The sequence below is a fragment of the Borostomias antarcticus genome, assembly GCF_949987555.1.
Source record: "Borostomias antarcticus genome assembly, chromosome: 3".
NCBI classification, from domain to species: Eukaryota; Metazoa; Chordata; class Actinopteri; order Stomiiformes; family Stomiidae; genus Borostomias; species Borostomias antarcticus.
The window spans coordinates 37,424,420-37,447,229 of NC_140236.1; the positions used below are offsets into that span (position 1 = coordinate 37,424,420).

The window sequence follows — 22,810 nt, forward strand, 5'->3', positions numbered from 1 at the left end:
GTTATAATATAAAAGACAAACACTTGATTGTTTTTGAAAGGAAATGCAATGTTCATTTTTTATCCTCCTTTCTTGTGTCTTTGTTTTTACAACCACTTGCATATATTTGGGAGGTAGAAAAGGAACATGGCCCTTGGGTGTGGTGATAAATGTGAGGTGGTGACAAAGTGAAGATGTGTTGGTGAGGTGACAGCGTAGTGACACATTTCAAACAGGCAAAGCACAAGACAGCTATAAAGAGCCAAGAAGAAGAGCATTAAAGTCAACAGCACAATAACAGAAGAAGAGCATTAAAGTCAAGAGCACAATAACAGTGTTTGGGAGCCATGCTTTGTTTGTTAATAAGGAAACAGACTTTAAGTAACTTTGGTGTTATTACGTTATGTTTTGGAAGCTTTTGAACGATTTGAGTTAGTCATATTCAGTAGGTGAGTGACGTGGAGATGTTTTGGGCCAGAGCAGCAGCGTTGAACTACACTGAAGCGACACTGTGATGCGAGTGGTTACGCCTCCAGCCCATGTCTCTTTAGGGGCCGTTGTGCAGACTGTCCTCCGCCCAGGCCTCATGCACAGCGCCCTAGCCAGGCTGTGCCAGTGCCCAGACAGACAAGCTGAGATCCCAGCATGCACAGCTGCAACCGTGCACCATGCAGTGCTTTGTAATCTCTCGTAATGAGGCGAGTCTCTCTCACATCCCGTCAAGCTTGTTAAGGTTGTGTTAGTCATGTCCAGCAGGGGTTTCTGCATGTGCTGTAGTCACAGCCTCTGCTTTACAAAGACAGTCAGTTGCATCTAAATTCACAAGACCCATTTTCCTAGTCAGACGAGGTCCTAGTGTGTCTTGTGATCAGACATCACCGGATGTTCCAGCCCAGTTAGTGAAAACATGTCCCATGTGTCTTAATGCTCAACAGCAGATGCAGTATGTAGTATGCAGTATGAACGAGCGCTGGATGGGTTAATGTTGATGAATGCCTGACAGAGGGTGACTGGCATGTGGATGGCTTGGTATTAAAATGCTATTGAGCCGTGGCTCAACCCTCCGACGCTGCGTTGCACTCACTTTCTCCAGCGTGTCGATCCTCTGTTTCAGGAGACGGTTCTCTGTGCGCAACCTCTGCAAAACAAGGACACGTCGCACGATCACAAATAAACCAACACGCCACGCCAGGCAGGATGTCTCAGACCTGTGAGCGCTTTGGTGCGTCGGCACTCACCTTAATCTCCACCTGCTCCTCCATCTCCTTGCTTTTGATTGTAGTGTATTCCTTTTCTAACCTGAGCACATGGGATATATTATACAAGTGAAGAAACACACAACTCTACAACTCACTACAGCGCAGCCGTAACCCTGGGGATAGCGTTAGCGCTCACTTCTTCATCTTCTTGGCGTTGTACTTGACTTGATAGGCAGCCTGGATGACCTTATCTGGTCCACTGTCCAGCTGGTGTGGGATGACCCTCTGGAAGTGCTGAGGGGGGAGAGCACACGCTGGATGAGTACCACACAAAGTCACATGCTGGATGAGCACCACACAAAGTCACACGCTGGATGAGTACCACACAAAGTCACACGCTGGATGAGTACCACACAAAGTCACACGCTGGATGAGTACCAAACAAAGTCACACGCTGGATGAGTACCAGACAGGTCAAACATGTCTGTGATGTTGTCATCATCATCATCATGGACATTGTTAGTTAGTCACGTAGCGTACCTGTAACATCCCCTCCATGTCCAGCTGGATGAGCTCGGCCTGGTTCATCTGCAGGATGGCCAGGCCCACACGGAACACGATCTCCAAGCCCTGGAGGAGGAGCACCAGGAAGCAATGACTTGGCATTGAAGGAATACGTTTGTACAATATTGGACCATACATTGGCTCATACATGTTTACAATGTCTGGGGTGACCGAGTTGACAAACCACCACTTTTTGTCAGAAGGGGGCGCTAATTTGACAGCATTTATTCATGAGTTGGCTTACCATCTAGGCACTGTTAACAATTCCAGTGGACTAAGTGTTAATTGGACCAAGTCAAGCATGGAATGCTTTTGAGTCCCATCCCACCTCACACATTAAATGGTAAATGGACTGAACTTACATAGCGCTTTACAATGGCCTCTCATTCACCCATTCATACACACACCAATGGCGGAAGCTGCCATGCAAGGTGCTAGCCTGCTCATTGGGAGCAATTTGGGGTTCAGTGTCTTGCCCAAGGACATTTCGACATGTGGACAGGAGGAGGCGGGATTCTACCAACGCCGACCCTGCGATCATTGGACGACCCGCTCTACCACTGAGCCACAGCCGGCCAATGAAGACCTCACCTCACACATGAAGATCTCACCTCACACATGAAGACCTCACCTCACACATGAAGATCTCACCTTACACATGAAGACCTCACCTCACACATGAAGATATCACCTCACACATGAAGATCTCACCTCACACATGAAGGTCTCACCTCACACATGAAGGTCTCACCTCACACATGAAGATCTCACCTCACACATGAAGATCTCACCTCACACATGAAGGTCTCACCTCACACATGAAGATCTCACCTCACACATGAAGATCTCACCTCACACATGAAGATCTCACCTCACACATGAAGGTCTCACCTCACACATGAAGATCTCACCTCACACATGAAGATCTCACCTCACACATGAAGATCTCACCTCACACATGAAGATCTCACCTCACACATGAAGATCTCACCTCACACATGAAGATCTCACCTCACACATGAAGATCTCACCTCACACATGAAGATCTCACCTCACACATGAAGATCTCACCTCACACATGAAGATCTCACCTCACACATGAAGATCTCACCTCACACATGAAGGTCTCACCTCACACATGAAGGTCTCACCTCACACATGAAGATCTCACCTCACACATGAAGATCTCACCTCACACATGAAGATCTCACCTCACACATGAAGGTCTCACCTCACACATGAAGGTCTCACCTCACACATGAAGATGTCGAAGATCCTGGTGGCGACAGGCAGGGGGAAGGAGGTGAGGAAGATGGTGAGGAACCAGGAAGAGGCATACATGGATGTGTGGAAGCTCTGGGCCTGGAAGTGCACATGGAGCTCAGGGAGATGCTCCTGTGGATGGAGAGGGACAGACAGATGAGAAGAGAGATGGAATATAGGTTCTTCTGAATAGAGACCTTAAGGTCATCATAGCCGAACATGAACCTGCTGGCCCAGTGGTGTTCCTACCTGGATCATACACTCAAACTGGTACATGAACCTGCTGGCCCAGTGGCGTTCCTACCTGGATCATACACTCAAACTGGTACATGAACCTGCTGGCCCAGTGGTGTTCCTACCTGGATCATACACTCAAACTGGTACATGCAGAGCCCCAGCTCGGCCATGCTGGGCTTGAAGAGCTCTCTCAGCCTGTAGTCCTGCATCAGCTTCACAAACACACAAAACGCCTCCTCCTCCGGCATCTGGGGGGGAGAGGGGGACTCGTGAAACTCTTCCTCTTATGAAACCATACACATATTACACTAATTCTAAGCAATAAATGTGTGTGTGGTATTGCGTGGCTGACGGGAGGATTACCTGCATGAGTAGCAGCCCCACGATGAAAGCACTTCCTTGACAGTAACCCACCTCCCGGTCCACCAGGGAATAGGCCTGAGACAACAGGAAGTGAACAGGCGGAGCTTCAGCAGCGCTTTCATAAGAGCACGGAGCGATACTGCACAGATAAGGGCTTCCAGGATCCAGGGTGTCCAAACTGTGGACTCATCACCCCCCCCCCCTCCCCCCTCCCCCCATTGTATTTGGGCAAGTCAGCATTGTGCAGTTCTTCTGCTTAAAGTCGCACTGAAATGAAAAAAGCATTCTGTCCTATTTTGGTTCACATAATTGGTCATAGTGTTCACCTATTCAACGATGTATGCCAAAAAAATTAAAAAATTCTACTTTTGTTGTAATCTTATATCAAAGTATATAATTTCTTACTTCCTGGAAAACGGTAGGTCACGTGCAATTACGACAACAGGTACCTTAGATTTTAGGCCAATAATCTCACGACATCCACCCGTCAATCAACGCTGTTCTTCTATCAAATCTGTCTAAAGTTCTTAAAACCCGTCCACTTGTCAATGTTCCAATGAAATTCCTCTAAACATATGTCCCACCCTCATAGCTTGTTTGCGTCGGAAATACGTCAAACTATGGAAGTTAGATGATCTCAAACGTCCCTGTTAAGTGCAACTTTAAAACTAAAAACCTGTACCATGAACCTGCCGTTGCAATGACTCCTGCTTCTGGGGCTCCTCCTGACTAATAAGGCCGTCACAGCAAGAACACCGCTGTTCAATAAAGCGTCCCTTTGTGAGCGCTCACCTTCATCACGTTGAAGAGCACTTCCTGTCCCAGGCTGTCCTCCTTGAAGAAGTCGTGCTCGGGGTAGGTGCGCGCGATGTCCCTGCGGATCAGCTTCTCGCAGGGGGACGTCTTCTTCAGCAGCTCGGAGTACTGGTCTTTGATTGGCAGGTTCTGGGCGTTGCACAGCAGCTGCCACACTATCGCCCGGAAGTGGTGGGGAACCCCTTTTCTGACTAGATCCTGTTTGGAATAAGATGCAGTCTTAAGCACTGACATGTCGCTGGTGTTTCTAGAATAGCAGTTAATCCAAAGCCCAGGGGCGGACTGGCCTAACGAGTGATCATGCGTTTAGATAAGAGCACATTCCTTTGTGCCAGAGGCCATCAGACTGTATGGGTTAGGGTTAGGGTTAACAGTGCCTGAGTGTTCCCAGTGTTGAAGAGGTGTGCATGTGTGTGTGTATGTGTATTACCAGATATATCTGTAGCCACTATATGTATGCATGTATATACAAGTACTCCTAGACATATCTATTTATACAGACTGGATGTATGTATGTACATATTTTTTATTATATTCTATACTATACACATGCTGTACATATGGATGTATATAGTCAAGTTCAAGTCAAGTTTATTTTTAAAGCACATTTAAACCCAGCCTGGGCTGACCAAAGTGCTGTACAAGATAAATAAGATACATTTACAAATCAATATGAAAACAATAAAACACAACAGCAGCATATATAGTCCAATTTGTTCCTCTTTTTTGTCTTACAAGTAAGTAAGTATGTATGTATGTATGTAGATATGTAAGTATGTGTGTGTGTGTGTGTGTGTGTGTGTGTGTGTGTGTGTGTGTGTGTGTGCGCGTATCTATCTATTTATCTATCCATCCATCCATCCATCCCTCCATCTATCTGGTCTCTGGACTAGGAAGTCAAATGTGCTCAGATCAGATCTCAGATCAGATCAAGCTATGTGTTTGTGTGCTGCTGCCGTGCTCCAGTGCTTTCTACCTCAATCATGATCGCACAATTTTACGGCACTAAATACAATCTTCAGCGAGGCCTTCGCCAGTGTGAAATGTTTATCCTGCCTATTACTGCTGATGTGACTCAATTAAGCCATTTCCTCTGCTGGAAGGGAACACCGGCCGATGCTGCCCTGTGTGTGTGTGTGTGCGTGTGTATGTGTGTGTGTGTGTGTGTGTGTGTGTGTGTGTGTGTGTGTGTTCCAGATCCACCCTGGATTGCTCAGACCAGATGTGGAGGTCCACCCACCCAGGCTTCTAACAGGGGACCTCTCTCCTTCACAATGAGGTCAGCCAAGACAGCCCGGGTCTTGTGTTGGAACAATACACCCTCTGACAGAACAGTACGTGTCTGAGAGAGAACGGTGTTCCTCTGGCTCAGCTCACACCAAGCTCCTCCCATCCCACCACCACTGGACCAGAGTTTCACTCACTCACTCACTCACTCACTCACTCACTCACTCACTCACTCACTCACTCACTCACTCACTCACTCACTCACTCACTCACTCACTCACTCACTCACTCACACACACACACACACACACACACACACACACACACACACACACACACACACACACACACACACACACACACACACACACACACACACACACGTGCGAGAGGAAACTCGTGAATTACGCATGCACCCTCGAACACATCTAGAGAGTCACCTCGGCTCGCTACTACTCAAGAGACTTGTCACTGCGGTGTGAACGCCTCTGACTGGGCTGGGTGTTCCCCCAGGGACGGCTGCCCTGGAGAGACCCCCTGGAGAGACCCTGCCGGACCCCTGGGTGTTCCCACAGGGACGGCTGCCCTGGAGAGACCCCCTGGAGACCCTGCCGGACCCCTGGGTGTTCCCACAGGGACGGCTGCCCTGGAGAGACCCCCTGGAGAGACCCTGCCGGACCCCTCTATGGGGAAAAAGTCTCCAGAGGGTATATTACATGAAGCATTGAATATGTGAATACATCTCCACTGGACAGAAAACATATTCAGGTTCTCCTAGTAGAGAAACGTGTAATTGAAAAAGGTAAATACATTGTCAATGGGTGGAGGACATGATAGTTAATACTGTATGACTCAGGCTAGAGCAGTCAGTCATTTGGTTACTAAGGGAAGTTCTATGGAATTTGAGCAATACCAGAGTCATGTCCAGTGAAGACAGGTTAGTATAGATGATCTGTTTCTACTGTCACAGGTCATATCGTTGAATGATTCAGACTAAAATGGAACTGATTTCGATAACATGGAATAGAGCTGTCACACAACCAGGGATGGGCACTAGTCTCCAGTCCATACGATCACTTGACCAGCAAGCAGACTCAATTTAAACTAGAACTCAAATGACAGCTTCAAGGACAAAACCTATGTTTCTCCTATGATGTTATTAGCCTCTCTTACTCTGAAAATGTAATTTAATGTTATTTATTGCTCTATAAATGTTCTTAGCCGGTAGACAAACATACTCCAGGAGCTTGCTCGATCGCCTTGTTGAGAGGGGTCAGGGAAGAATTTTTACAGCTCACTTATCTGGCCCCCGGGTGATTACTGTTTTTTTGCTTCCCTCTGGAATATGTAGGGGTGGGATGTCTGCCCACCTCCCTTGTTCTCTGTAAAGCGCATTGTGTTGCCTCTGGGTATGAAATGCGCTATATAAATAAAGCTTTGATTGATTGATTGATTGAAAACAACACGGTCAATGAGGGACAAAGTTAGCCTTTGAAACGTACAGATGGACTAAGATATAGCTCAGGGCTGACTATAAATACCTGAGGTAACTTTTCAGTATTTCAGTATTTTGAACACAACCTGACAGCTCATGTTAGCCTTCGGAGTCCATTACCAAGCTAGTTGGCTCATCACGTTGTGGGTAAGTGAAGTCGGCGGTGTTGCGGTAAGCTTATAAGGCCACTGAACACTGGCAACAATGTACCAAGTCTCACCTTTAGCTGCTTCTCCTTTTTCTTGCGCACATCCTCCCACTCGTTGACGATGCGTCCCCAGAGGATCCAGGAGTCCTCCTCCAGGTGGGACAGGTTGGAGGAGGCGGAGGAGCTGGACACCAGCGAGGAGCCGCTGTTACGCCGCGAGCCGTCCACCGACCGCAAGGACTTACTGTCCGTCTCCAACAGCCTGGGAGGGCAGACCCACACGTAATACACACACACACACGCACACACACACACACACACACACACACACACACACAGAGGGGGCTGTCAGAGTTCCGCTAAGGCAGTAAACACATGGATGGCCCCGGCTCTAACACAAGGCCTTAGCACAATTACACAGGCTAGACACAGGAATAGGAAAATGAACGGTTTGAGGAATTTTGCCCGTCTTTGAGAGATGCAGGAGCGGACATGATCCTGAGAGCCAGAACATCCCCCTCTATGGTGGGAAAGACGCCCCAGCACAATATCACAGAAAGGAGTCAATGAATAAACACTTCCGTTTCTTTGGGTCAATCCAAATCCTCACTAGAGTTGTTGTTGATCTCAACTTATTCTAGTCAGAGTAAGTTTCACTGTAAATACTAAAGAGAAAGAACTAAAACTGAGGATTGAACCAAACTGTCCTCCTGGCAAGAGGAGCCACAAAGACGCAATGCTAAAAATGGAAAAGCTCACTTAAGAAGACAGCCTTTCCAGAAAAGATGCGTAAGGCCCATAGCTTTACGACAGCTACAGCTAGGCAGCTAGGCAGCTAGGCAGCTCGAACATTTCACGCCCCCAATATGCACTCAACTAGGGACTGAACTGCAACCACATGGACACACATGGACACATCGGTGAAGAAGGTCAATAAAAGACGTCTGATGACATCTGGTCAGATGTGTTATAATAATGAAAACAGCCCCTAAAAGTGGGCTTAGGCCTGAGGAGTGTTCATACGGTCTCAGAAGTGCTGTGTCACCATGCCAATCAGTCGGAGGACCCAGGACCGGGCCTGACAGAGGGGGCAGTGCTTCCCAGCCTGTACCGAGCAGAGGAGTCCGTGGTTGGGACACAAAGGCACAGAAACCTGATCGCGGAAAAAGTCTGGGGCCTCTGTACAGCAGCAGCTGACGTCACAGAGCACTCCCAGACAGGGTAGGGTTGCAGCCAAATTTGGGTCACGAGGGAGGGGGTGGGACAGAGCGCTAGGAAGCAGGCAGCTAGCTAGCTGGGGGTTTTCACTTTCAGTCAGCATTGCGGGAAGCCAAGGTAGTATAACACTAGCAGTGACACTGCTGAGGAGAAAAATCTACCAACAGCAGTAGAAGGCCAACTGAAACAGACCGGTTTTAAATTAGGAGCGGCTGTAGCTCATGAGGTAGAGCGAGTCGTCCAGTGATTGTAAGGTCGGCGGTTCGAATTCCGGCTCCTCCTGACATGTCGAAGTGTCGTTGGACAAGACACTGACCGACCCAAATTGCTCCCAATGAGCAGGCTAGCACCTTGCATGGCAGCTGCCGCCATTGGTGTCTGTATATGTGTGTGAATGGGTGAATGAGCGGCCTTAGAAGTCTATTCCTAAAACTATGCCCCAATTCCTCACAGCCACTCTGCAGAGGGGAGGGAGGGAATTCTACTTCCCAGAGTTACACTGTACAATCTCAATGTAGTTATGATCAAGAAGTTACAGTGGAGGCCTTTGGCTTTTCAACTAACATGGCAATTGACAGTGCACTTTAATGAGACAACAGGACCTGCCAATCAATCTCCCTACAAACCCTCAATAAGCATATCTAGACCAAATCAAACAGAAACATCCAATAAAACAACTCTAATCATCTATATCCATCATCTCCCCTGACTGCTAGAACACCCAAACCAACATTTACAGTGAATTCCAAGATTAGTTTCTAAACACATTAGCCTATAGCCTACGTATTAGAAAGAAATTGCTGGATTTGTCAACTTATCAACTCATATAGACAACCTGAATTAACCACCTGAACTCGTAATAGACGGGGGGGTATTTACATTTTTCTTAGGTTTGAAATGCAATGGGCCCCAGACCACTAGAAGCATCAGTAATGCTCTCAAACCCACTCTCCTGAAGAGTAATGCTCTCAAACCCACTCTCCTGAAGAGTAATACTCTCAAACCCACACTCTCCTGAAGAGTAATGCTCTCAAACCCACTCTCCTGAAGAGTAATGCTCTCAAACCCACTCTCCTGAAGAGTAATGCTCTCAAACCCACTCTCCTGAAGAGTAATGCTCTCAAACCCACACTCTCCTGAAGAGTAATGCTCTCAAACCCACTCTCCTGAAGAGTAATGCTCTCAAACCCACACTCTTCTGAAGAGTAATGCTCTCAAACCCACTCTCCTGAAGAGTAATGCTCTCAAACCCACTCTCCTGAAGAGTAATGCTCTCAAACCCACTCTCCTGAAGAGTAATGCTCTCAAACCCACTCTCCTGAAGAGTAATGCTCTCAAACCCACTCTCCTGAAGAGTAATGCTCTCAAACCCACACTCTCCTGAAGAGTAATGCTCTCAAACCCACTCTCCTGAAGAGTAATGCTCTCAAACCCACTCTCCTGAAGAGTAATGCTCTCAAACCCACTCTCCTGAAGAGTAATGCTCTCAAACCCACACTGTCCTGAAGAGTAATGCTCTCAAACCCACACTGTCCTGAAGAGTAATGCTCTCAAACCCACTCTCCTGAAGAGCACACATGGAAAGGTTAGTTGATCAGGACAGACATTGTTTCTGGCACATTTTGATTCAGCATCTTAATGCTGATTTTCCACATGTTATGTCACAGATGTGACAAATATGCTATACAGGCCCCCAAATCCATAAGTCTGTTCCTACTGTAGTTACTGCTACTCTGCCAATAATTCACCAGTAGTCAAACACATCTGCTGGGTTTTCTGACAGACTGGCAGAAACAAATGACCAAAAAACATCATAAATAGCAATAGCAAGAGGAAATAAATTATTTGGTATAGCTTACCATTACTAGGAGGGTGAAAGAGAACAAGTAGGCCTAATTGCCTTGACTACTCTTTGCCAAATCTACAATAGTTAAGACTTCTAGAAAAAGGATACCGTCAGCTAGGCCTACACCTTCTGCTTACCAAGAGAAACTCATTGTGTTTTCCTCATGTCTTTCTTCTGTAGCACTTCCAGAGAGGCCATGACAGACAGACTGAACCAGTGAGAGTGGGATCCCTTCTCTCTCTCCCTCTCTCACATAAGTTCACTCACTCTTTCTTATCTGGTCCACAAAGTACAAAGGCCTTCACCAAACATGCACGCTCACACACGCACACACGCACGCACGTGCACACACACAGTCACACACACACACACGCACACACACACATACGCGCGCACACACACACGGACGCGCACGCACACACACACACACACACACAGAGAGTGAGTGGTGCATCAGTAGCAGTGACATTGCCTTGATCTCGAGATACAGAGTTGGACCTCCCTCCCATAGCCTATAAAACATTTACCCTTAACAAACCTCCAACAGAGGTATGCCAAAAAGACATTTGCAGTGTGGGTTCACAATCCTGTTTTTATTTTTAGTGGTCCTACACTTACAGCGTAGGAATCCTATCTATTATTCTTCTCAGAATTGTTATGTTTTTTTCCTGGAAAGGCTCAAATAACTCTTGACTCGCCTTGACCAAAAATGCTACAGTATAAATCACCAGATCCAAACTCCTAGTCTCGCATAACCAGACCTATCTCCACACTTCGTTTACAATCAGTACCATTCAGGAATGGTGGGGGGGCTACTTTAACACATAACTGGTGGGCAAACACGCCATGATGTTCCTATTAGACAGCAAATTGTAAGTAAAGCAATGAGATGTTGTTACACTAGGTTCAACACTGTGTTGGTATAGAGTGGTTGGAGCAGCCCATGGGGCTCAGGTCAAGAGGTGACCTCTACATGGTCATACTAATAGTCATATTCCAAAATAATATACTTTTTTATTTTATTACAGCTGTGTGGCTGTTGTTATAATTTGTGTGTACATATTTGGTTATCCTTTATTCTGTTCCATGTGTCTATTTATTTGGTTTGGTCCATGTGGGGGGTGTATGTATTTGGTTTGGTCCATGTGGGAGGTGTGTGTATTTGGTTTGGTCCATGTGGGGGGTGTATGTATTTGGTTTGGTCCATGTGGGGGGTGTATGTATTTGGTTTGGTCCATGTGGGGGGTGTATGTATTTGGTTTGGTCCATGTGGGAGGTGTGTGTATTTGGTTTGGTCCATGTGGGGGGTGTATGTATTTGGTTTGGTCCATGTGGGGGGTGTATGTCCCAGCACACTCCTCATTCTGTTGTTCCCACCTGCCCAGCTAGCAAGGTACGCTGATGCTATGCTGCTCCACTCTTCATAAACATGTTAATGATGAATTGTGTATTGTATGAACACCACATTGTATTCAGCTTGCCAAGTTATGCCGTTTATTAGTACCGTGTTTTAGCTAGAATATTCCCTGTGCGTGACATTAGGAGCTGCTTATCGAGGGAGAGCTGAATGTGTGTGAGATGAGCTACTTGTAGCTAACTGGTGTGTCTCTTACAGTATGTGTTGTATATCATACTGCACTGTAACTGTACTGAGTTGCATTATAGATTTGTCATAGTTTTATGCAATCTGGAGGATTTAAATAAATGTCAGTTTCGCTGCTATCTATTGCCGACTGAGTTAACACAGTAATGATTCCTGCCGGGACGCCTGTTCCCCATTCAGGAAAGGCTTTCCATTTGCAGCATTGCCAGGTTTTGTGAATTGAGTGTCTGTGTGACATTCCTGCACAGTATTCATTATCCACACACAGGTTGAGTGATGGGACACGTGGTTGGTTTCTAAATGAACTCTGAAAAAAAGTCACGAGACTCTGTTTGGTTTTGGAAAGAACTCCTGCAATTACTGCTTATTGCCAATAGGGATGCACCGATGCATCGGCCGAACATCGGCATCGGCCCATCGGCAAAAAAAATGACATTCACCGATGGTAGTGGCCAATGTTATGTCGCAACAATTACGGCTTTTTTTGTTGAAAAACGTAGCCTACCCAGCTGCAGATTCGGAGAAGATCTGTGACGTAACGCCGCAAACGCACATGTAGTTTGCTTTCAAATTAAAATGAAATAAAAATGTCGGCCGTGTGGGAATATTTCACCATCTCAGACAAAGATATGGACTATGCAACTTGTAAAACTTGAAGTTCAAGTGACATTGGCTGCCTGGTGTCTTGCCTGATGCCTTTTTCGCCCTACGGCAGTAGGAATGACGGGCTCCGATCATCTTCATAATCCAGTATATCTGTAGACCTAAACTTTTTTGGATCATAAGATTACTTCATATTTAGTTAATCCTCCTTTTATTTATTATAGTTATTGGGTGTATTTTCTTTATCTAGCCTACGCTGTGAGCTGTAAACAGTAAGTTGGCTATCCGTCTCAGCCGGCTAGATGGTGATGCACGCTTGCCGCAGAAAGTTCCATTCCAGCTACACTGTGGATACGTCGTTTTGCTTTGCACAAAAATGTATAGCCTGATTTTAAAATATGATGCCAGAAATAGTTCACACCTAGATAAAGGTACCTATTATGCAAATGTGAAAAATTGGCGTTTTGGAACCAAACACTTCATTTCTTTGTTTCCCTGGCTCAAAAGGGGGAATAAAAATAAAATAAACATCGGCATCGGCCATCGGCCGGATTGTTATTTTAAACATCGGCATCGGCCCAGAATTTTGCAATCAGTGCATCCCTAATTGCCAAAGGTGGTGCCAAAGACAATGAAAGGGAAATCCTTGAGATTGAGCCACTGTTATATATTTTATTGCTGTGTATATTTGTGCCGTGTATTGAATGTTTCACGCAGTGTGAATCTCTCATGTGGAGTCCTCTCTCTGGTTCTCTCTCTGGTTCTCTCTCTGGTTCTCTCTCTGGTTCTCTCTCTGGTTCTCTCTCTGGTTCTCTCTCTGGTTCTCTCATGTGGAGTCCTCTCTCTGGTTCTCTCTCTGGTTCTCTCTCTGGTTCTCTCTCTGGTTCTCTCTCTGGTTCTCTAATGTGGAGTCCTCTCTCTGGTTCTCTCATGTGGAGTCCTCTCTCTGGTTCTCTCTCTGGTTCTCTCTCATGTGGAGTCCTCTCTCTGGTTCTCTCTCTGGTTCTCTCTCTGGTTCTCTCTCTGGTTCTCTCTCTGGTTCTCTCTCTGGTTCTCTCTCTGGTTCTCTCTCATGTGGAGTCCTCTCTCTGGTTCTCTCTCTGGTTCTCTCTCTGGTTCTCTCTCTGGTTCTCTCTCTGGTTCTCTCTCTGGTTCTCTCTCTGGTTCTCTCTCATGTGGAGTCCTCTCTCTGGTTCTCTCTCTGGTTCTCTCTCATGTGGAGTCCTCTCTCTGGTTCTCTCTCTGGTTCTCTCTCTGGTTCTCTCTCTGGTTCTCTCTCTGGTTCTCTCTCTGGTTCTCTCTCATGTGGAGTCCTCTCTCTGGTTCTCTCTCTGGTTCTCTCTCTGGTTCTCTCATGTGGAGTCCTCTCTCTGGTTCTCTCTCTGGTTCTCTCTCATGTGGAGTCCTCTCTCTGGTTCTCTCATGTGGAGTCCTCTCTCTGGTTCTCTCTCTGGTTCTCTCTCTGGTTCTCTCTCATGTGGAGTCCTCTCTCTGGTTCTCTCTCTGGTTCTCTCTCTGGTTCTCTCTCATGTGGAGTCCTCTCTCTGGTTCTCTCTCTGGTTCTCTCATGTGGAGTCCTCTCTCTGGTTCTCTCTCTGGTTCTCTCATGTGGAGTCCTCTCTCTGGTTCTCTCTCTGGTTCTCTCTCTGGTTCTCTCTCATGTGGAGTCCTCTCTCTGGTTCTCTCTCTGGTTCTCTCTCTGGTTCTCTCATGTGGAGTCCTCTCTCTGGTTCTCTCTCTGGTTCTCTCTCTGGTTCTCTCATGTGGAGTCCTCTCTCTGGTTCTCTCTCTGGTTCTCTCTCTGGTTCTCTCTCTGGTTCTCTCTCTGGTTCTCTCATGTGGAGTCCTCTCTCTGGTTCTCTCTCATGTGGAGTCCTCTCTCTGGTTCTCTCTCTGGTTCTCTCTCTGGTTCTCTCTCTGGTTCTCTCTGGTTCTCTCATGTGGATCCTCTCTCTTGGTCCTGCCCAGCTAGCCCTAACCCTATGGAGGGAGAGCTGAGTGTGCCTGGGAGATGAACTACCTGTAGCTAACTGGTGTATCTTCACACAGGTTATTGAAATAAACCAGAAATCTCCAAAAAGTAGTGGCAGTGTCCTATTTCAACCCAACACAGAGCCGACCACGCTACATAAACATACATTATATGGATAAAAGTATTGGGCCACCTACACATTACACCTCCATGAGCTTTTATGACATCCCATTCTAAATTCATAGGCATTAATAAGAAGTTGGTCCCCTTTGCAGCTATAACAGCTTCCACTCTTCTGGGAAGGCTTTCTACAAGATTTTGGAGAGTCTGTGGGATTTTTGCCCATTCATCCAGAAGAGCATTTGTAAGGTCAGACACTGAGATTTAAAATCCGTCAGAGACCAATTCACTTAGTTTCAAGTCTTTTTGAAGGTTATTCCAAGTATGTGGAGCAGAGCACATAAATACCTCCCTTCCCAGTCCAGTTCTTGCACTTGGCACAGACAACAAGACCACATCTTCTCAGACTATAATTACAAATAGATCTCTGTGCAATCAGAAAGCAGGTGTAAGATGGAAGAATACCCAGAATAGAACCAGACCAGGTCAAGCCTGGCTTATGTGCCTGGCTGGCTTGTTTCTGTTCAGGACTGGTAGGATGGAAGCTAGTCACGCCACTGAAATAGCTGTGAATTGAAATTACATGAAATAATGTCTGATAAATTAAGATAGGTCTTGTCGCCTGGACACATCAGTTCCAATGCTTCCAATGCTAATCCAGCACAATAAGAGCAGGATAGCCAGTTAGCTCATGAGCTCACAACAACTAGCAGCAGCTTCCATAACATTAATGGTAGCGGTCAGCGGCTAAAGCAGTTACACCGATGATTCCTGTAACTAGGACTGTCGTGGTTTGTGGTTAACACTTAATTGTTTACCAGCAGTAAAATGGTCTATATATAATGGGTAATTACTGAGACATATATTGTAGGTATAATTTCAAAACAGGAGTATTTCATATGTTCAATTATTGCACATAAATTCAATAACTGACATAGAACCAACAGGTAACCGCATTTTTACATAGCTTCTATAACATCCAGTGACAAAAAACTATCCACACCACGAGTTTCGAACCCACGAGTTTTGTGGGTTTTGAACTCGCATGTTCAGCATGGCAGACGAGCTCCCTAACCACTAGGCCACCAGAGCTCTTGAAAACCAATGGTGTCATAGTCTTTTGTTTTGATGTTCTGGGACCACTGCCTCTTGTGGTAGCAACATAGAACTGCAGGTCAACAAGGGAATACATAGGGATGTATTAATTGGGAAGGGAGAGAGGGACAACCCGACATTTGCTCTCCATGCTGCGCTGGCTTTCAGCCACGCACAAAAAGAGGGATATCCGAGGCACTCTTCTTAGAATAAAAAAGCTTTAATAATCACTTAGTTCATTATGGAACAGCAGGACACCAGCATGTAGGGGCTGAACTAGCAGCCTTCATCAGGGCAAACATGCTGGTGTCCTGCTGTTCCATAATGAACTAAGTGATTATTAAAGCTTTTTTATTCTAAGAAGAGTGCCTTGGACATCCCTCTTTTTGTGCGTGACTTTTACCCTGTTGTCCAAAGAGCACCTTCCCTTACTTACTAGAACGCCGAAGCCCTCCTATTTTTTCTATTTCGTATACCCAGAATAGCTTTATAAATGAACAGGTACCAATGATTGAGCCTCCTCAAAGTCAGCGATGGCCGGCCAGCCCTGGAGTACAGAGCACCATGATGAGTTAGTGAGGCGAGAGTCGAGTCTGAATAATACTATAAGCTAATAAAACTAAAACAGAACCCCAGAGTACACCGTTACAGATGTTTAGCCAAATAGAAGTGAGCCCAACAAATTGGACACATTGAGACCTTTCCAAGAGGTAATTCACAAACCACCCCACTACCTGCTCAGATATACCAGTACTTCTCACACCACATTTTTTTGTGGCCGATACCGATTGTCTATGAGCCATGTCTGCCAATACCGATCTTTTTGTTGTTGTTGTTATGGTAGCTGGTATAGCAGTACAGTTTCCATTTAAATACATTTCATCCATCAAATTGAGTTCAAAGCAGGCCTCCCATCCATATTTGATATTTTTCTACCTCACTATTTACTTGATCATTGTGTAAACAATACCCCGTGCGTGGGTTCTAGGTCACAACATGGTTTACCGAGATAACCGGAGTAGTGACCACATTCTCCACACTATCCGGAGTCAGAGAAGTGAGTTACAGTCCAGCTCCGCTCCAGCGAACCAACGTAGGCTCGGCCTACATAGCACGCTCCAACTTAACGTTAGTTGCAAGTGAATTGAAATTCCCAATCTGGGATCACATTTCCCTCAGTCAAGCATCTATTTTTGTCCACTGCAAACTACCTTTCAGACCGTTTGCAATATGTTAGCAAATGTGTCCTGCCTCAGTTTGCTTGCGAGAGAACGGAGCAACGCGCGCTGGGGACAGACGAGAGAAAGAGAGAGAGAGAGAGAGAGAGAGAGAGAGAGAGAGAGAGAGAGAGAGAGTGTGTGGGAGAGACTGTGTTTTGTTGAAACGTTTTTGACTTTGCTTCCCTCAGATGTAGGCTATTTTGCCCTGGCAATCATTGCAGATGGCCTGTGTGACATCTGTCTCACACATTGTAGTAGTTCCACAGTGCCGACATGTTTTAGGTGAACGAGCGACAATGAATTGGCTCACGTTGTTTAGGTTCATCTCGTATTTTTACTGAATATCTGCCGATTCCGATTGCTGGCCGATTGATCCGAGCACCCAGAATAAGATGGGTCAACGGTACAAAAAGCCTTGGACAGGTCAATGAACAGCTGCACAAAACTCTTTACACAAAAACTCCTGGCTTTAGCTGTTCACGTATAAGATTTTCTGACAACTTGGAGATAGGAGTATAATTATTCAATAATGTGGCCTCGCCCCTTTTGACAGAGGGAGAACATAGGCTGCGAGGGCTAGGCTGCGAGGGCTAGGCTGCGAGGGCTAGGCTGCGAGGGCTAGGCTGCGAGGGCTAGGCTGCGAGGGCAAGGCTGCGAGGGCTAGGCTGCGAGGGCTAGGCTGCGAGGGCTAGGCTGCGAGGGCTAGGCTGCGAGGGCTAGGCTGCGAGGGCTAGGCTGCGAGGGCTAGGCTGCGAGGGCTAGGCTGCGAGGGCTAGGCTGCGAGGGCTAGGGCTCCTTCCAAGTCATGCCTAAGCCCTCAACAGATAAGGCCCTGGTGACTCTGCGTTCTGGGGGTCTGTGTGGGATGTGGCAGATGAGGGGGCAGTTCCAGGGAGGGCGTGGCAGCAGGGACATGTGCCTAGTGAAAGAGGCCAGCTGTGCTCAGACTTGCTAGGGTGGAGGCAGGGGTCAAAGGGCAGATGAGCCACGCCCCTGAGACACCACTCCTTCTGTCCCGTCTTTGTAGAGGTCGTGATTAGGGTCCTCTCAGGATGAAGCCTTGCCCCAACGCTCTCTCTGCCCTTTTAAGGGGAAGACATTCCAATGCTGTTTTGAACAGTATTGATATGATTTGAAAAACAAAAATCTATCATATAACTAATTAAATCATATCTGATCTAACTGGTCTACGTGGCGTGACATTCAGCAAAACACAAAAGCAGAGGGAGAAGATAAGAAACAGACTTGAAGCTACTGTACAGGCCTACATAGAAATCCCCTACCCAGTCAGTCATGCCTGTGTCAAGTCAGAGGAAATGGAGGTTGTCAAGTTTGTTGTAACAGGGACAGAACACCTTTTACACTTTCACTTCTGCCAAAGCTTGCTGCCCTCATCAACAATGTCCATTACCGCTTTCCAGAAAGACAAAAGGACTCCAATCCCCCAAGGAGGCCATTAACACCACAGGCAGAGCTTTCATCACATCTGGTGCTAAAAGGAGCGGTCTCTGGTCCAAAGTATGCAAAAAACAGACTTCCTGTAAACCATGAGATTTAAACTTGGCAGAATGTGCTCCATGCCACTCCTGCCCTCGGCCTGGTGACCACTGCTTCTGCCCTTCAGACAGCTCATCCATCTCTCCTCTAGCTGGGGAGGGAGAGAGGGGACGCTGCTCACAGGGCTCTCAGCCCACTGTGGGGGCACAAGCCCCAGCCCCTGAACTTCTCCGCCTGGTTTCCATGTCAACGCTGAGACTGCATGTGAAACCAGGATTTGAGCCACGGGAGGGGGAGAGCTCAGACAGTGGGGGGTGTCTCACCAATCTCGCTTCAGCTAACCAACAAACCCGGGACAGAGTCCTGTGCTCACACTAAAGCCTGCGGTGTACTTGCTTTTCCCTCCGTGTATGCGTCGCCTAGCGCGCGTCTCCTGCGTGGCTACCACGCGCCTCCTGCCTTCCTTTGGCGCGTCGGCTGTGCGGGTCGTCAGAAATGAACACGCCGTAAAATACAGCGCTTGTCTACGTGTACGCGTTGTTAAAGAGCAAGCATATCGCGGGCGTAATTTAAGCATACTGGGCCGGCACGCCATCACAGACTACAGCATCACTAGGAGGTCAGCGAGTACAAAACACAGATGTTCAACTTCAGGAGCATTGATGAAAACTGTTTTACCTGTTCTGCTCCTCCAGCTTGGCGAGGAGCTCCAGCTCATCCGGGCTGAGCTGGGCGGGGGATGACGGGGAGAGTGCGGGCGAGGACAGAGAGGTGGAGGAGGAGGTGGGCAGGGACGTGGGCGTGGCCACCTGGCTAGCCATCTGACTGACCGTGTGCGACACCGAGTTCTTCACCCATGAGAGAGTAGAACTCAGTTTGCCTGCAACCTTGTCTGTCGCCACCTACAGGGAGGGAGGTAGAGAGGCAGCAGAGAATCACAACTCTGACATCAAACTAGCAACTTTGGTCTGATCTCTTTAGTGGAAGATGATATGCCTGACATGTTTAAAAACAAGGACATCCGTGTTCTTTTTGCTACAGTCATGCTCTGGAAGAGAACTTAACATTTCAACTTCCTTCCTTGTCTGTTATTTTGGGGGTTTCCTGCAGTTGTACTTGAACTGGCACATCTGGTCTAGTGTAGAAAAATTAAAATAAAAGTATCAAACTTGTCACTTGTTTATAATTAAGATAATGTTCTAATGTGAATGCAATGCTATTACAATTACAGCAATTGAAAGCTTATTAAATAGGTATAGGAGCAACCCTAATGTTAAGCACTACCAACGTTTCAAATGTTGATGATTGGTTTAGACAATCTTGATTTATTTCATTTGATTTATTTTTCTAACTTTATTTTTCATCTTATTTTTATCTTCCATCTTATTTTACATCAACTAGGGCACTTTATCCATTTTATGTTTATTTTATATCTATTTTTATGTGAAGCACTTGGATGTAATTTCTTAGTTGAGCTGCATTTTTTGTACGAAAGGTGTTCGGCAAATAAAGTTTATTTTGATCATTATTATTAGACCACATGTAGACTACGATTTGAGTTAATGTGAAAATGTTATCTCATTGCTTCTTCACTACATTAGTGATGTAGAAGCACAACGCAAGGAGACCAGAGGTGAGTGAGTGCCTATTCCCTTACAGACTCACACATCACACATTTGTTGGAATGAATCGGACATCACTCATGAGAATGTGAATGAGACCTGATGAAGTGTAATCCATTGCTTCTTTAGGCATTGAGGCTTTCACTGGGGTTTCCTAGAGAACATACTGTATGCTGTCCATAACCGTCTATCATTTTCCTTAAAACACAAGAGAACTAGTCTAACAAGCCTACTACTTTACTCATGCTACGCTAGGCGTGTCACTAATCTAGTTACTAAGAGCAAGTATAGAATAAAGAACACTATCACTACAGAAATAAGCCCCTGTAATCCTACCTGTAGAGCGCTGCTATTCCAAACCAAATCTCTGGGCTCTATTCCATTCACAAATCCAATATGTATACTATCAACTAAAGAAACAGGAAGAGAAAAAACAAATCAATGTCACAATGTACTGTACAGAAAAATACGACTTTCCTGAAAGCGACTTTTCACAGATAAATCCCCTTTTGAGCGCTTGTTGTCATTTCTGGTCTCCGGAAATAAAGTCGCATCACATGCTGATCACGGTGTCACCAAGGGTCAAAGTGCTTCTCCAGAGATCCAGTATGTATTCATACCGAGCCCGGTTGGAGTATGTAGCCTAGCTCAAGTTATTTGCTCTTCCCTCTATAGTCAGCAACAAGACGCTGTGGAATTCACCTGCAGATCCTCTCGAAAACCACGTCAGAGACGTCACTGTCACACAAAAGCACGTCTAGCCTAATACATAGAAAAGCTTTAACCTCAAAAGGAAGTCTGGGTTGGGCTCCATTCTTTCAATGTTCATACATCTACGACTGTCACCGTCAGACAATGAGTCATTTACTAAAGGTTGCATACAGACGGACAGACAATTCCCTATAATCACCTCACACTCTGATAGTAGAGATAGCCAGAGAGACAGAGAGAAAATGAGAGAGAGAGAGAGAAAGAGAGAGAGAGAGAGAAAGAGCCAGAGAGGAGAGAGAGAGAGAGAGAGAGAGAGAGAGAGAGAGAGAGAGAGAGAGAGAAAGAGCCAGAGAGGAGAGAGAGAGAGAGAGAGAGAGAGAGAGAGAGGAGAGAGAGAGAGAGAAAGAGAGAGACCGAGCCAGAGAGGAGAGAGAGAGAGAGAGAGAGAGAGAGAGAGAGAAAGAGAGAGAGAGAGAGAAAGAGCCAGAGAGGAGAGAGAGAGAGAGAGAGAGAGAGAGAGAGAGAGAGAGAGAGAGAGAGAGAGCCAGAGAGGAGAGAGAGAGAGAGAGAGAGAGAGAGAGAGAGAGAAGCAACAGATGTTACCGTGCTGTTGGAATGAAAACAGGGACAGCTGTTTCCCTGCTCACATGCAGAGGGGGCCTCTAAACCCCTCCAGCAACATGTTTCTACAAAGCAGGGTGGGAGCAGCACTGCCCTAGAACTGAGGTGGATAAAATGAGCAAACATGACAAGGCAAACAGAGTAGGCCTAACCCCCCCCGAGACTGAGGTAGCCCTAACCCTAACCCCCCCCCCCCCCGAGACTGAGGTAGCCCTAACCCTAACCCCCCCGAGACTGAGGTAGCCCTAACCCTAACCCTAAACAAGTATTAAACGACCAAGACTCAAGAGGAGTCAAAATAGACTACCATTTTCTATTTCCTTCCACTTAGATGTTTGACCACATGGAGACCAGCCTAACATCAGTCCCTCACTCAGCCTGCAGGAGCAGACGTGTCCAGGGTTGCTCTGAAAAGTAAGCATCATCTGTTCTAGTCTGACCTGTTCCATTATTTATACAGAGGTAATTTGCGGCGTCCTGAGAAGGCTAAAGCGGAGCCGGCACTTGATGATACCTCATGCATTTTGATTACATTTAATGAGGAGGGTTATGGAGCTCCCACTGATAATGGAGGTGATTTATCAAGTCTATTAACCTAAAAAGAGAAAGAATTAAAAGAAAGATCAGGAAATGCTCTAGAGTCTGACCTCCCCCCTGTACAGCGGAGAACAGAACAGTTAGCTATTAGCTGACCAAACACTTCAGACAAACAATCCTATTACACATCCTGCCTTTGGCTGAAAAACAGGAAACAGGGCTTCAGACCGCCACAGATTTGAGGTCTACTCTACGCTCCACGTTCCATTTATTCCTGATCCATCTAGGAAACTTTTCTAGGCAATGTGATGTTACAACTTTAACGCACTGTCCGCAAAGGTACTGAGCAGATAAAAAGGAAAGACTTCTGGTGATGCAAGTAGGGCTGGGTAGGGCTGGGTATACCAGAATTTCAAGAATCGATTCGATTCCAATTCACAAGGTTCAGATTCCGATTATCACGATTCAATTCGATTCAATTCAATATCGATTCGGTTAGTGTTACTAAAAACCTGTTTTTTTTTGCTGTAACCTTCATTACATTACTGCCAAGTTATGCAACACATCAATACTAGGGTTGGGTATCGATACTGATTTCCAAAAATGATTGAATGAATCATTGAATGAATTAATGAACTATTCATTCCTTCATTTATTCATTCATTCATTAAATAAAAGATCGATTTCGGGATTCATGAATCGATTCTGATTCGAATCGATTTTTTTTTAACCCAGCCCTAGATGCAAGTCAGTGGCTGAAAGCATCTGTCTCGACTACTGCCTTGTGGTCTTACATTCAGAAGTCAAAAATGAACTTAGATTAAAGGACAATGCTCGTTTTTGACAACCTGGAC

General features: G+C 46.2%; 1 protein-coding gene across 2 annotated transcripts in view; it reads right to left on the reverse strand.

The window, feature by feature from the left end:
* evi5b (ecotropic viral integration site 5b) overlaps window positions 1-22,810 on the reverse strand; it is a 45,986-nt gene that overhangs the window by 18,115 nt on the left and 5,061 nt on the right. Inside the window, exons 2-11 of one of the 2 annotated variants that reach the window (XM_084435798.1) lie at window positions 19,144-19,367; window positions 7,364-7,553; window positions 4,398-4,619; window positions 3,606-3,680; window positions 3,365-3,490; window positions 2,994-3,137; window positions 1,719-1,808; window positions 1,375-1,472; window positions 1,218-1,278; window positions 1,064-1,117 (exon numbers count right to left, since the gene is read on the reverse strand). In XM_084435798.1, coding sequence (XP_084291924.1) covers window positions 1,064-1,117; window positions 1,218-1,278; window positions 1,375-1,472; window positions 1,719-1,808; window positions 2,994-3,137; window positions 3,365-3,490; window positions 3,606-3,680; window positions 4,398-4,619; window positions 7,364-7,553; window positions 19,144-19,286 — 1,203 coding nt within the window. In that variant the 5' untranslated portion in view covers window positions 19,287-19,367. Of the gene's footprint in view, window positions 1-1,063; window positions 1,118-1,217; window positions 1,279-1,374; window positions 1,473-1,718; window positions 1,809-2,993; window positions 3,138-3,364; window positions 3,491-3,605; window positions 3,681-4,397; window positions 4,620-7,363; window positions 7,554-10,492; window positions 10,613-19,143; window positions 19,368-22,810 lie in introns of those variants that run through there. The other variant, XM_084435799.1, reaches the window with a different exon arrangement.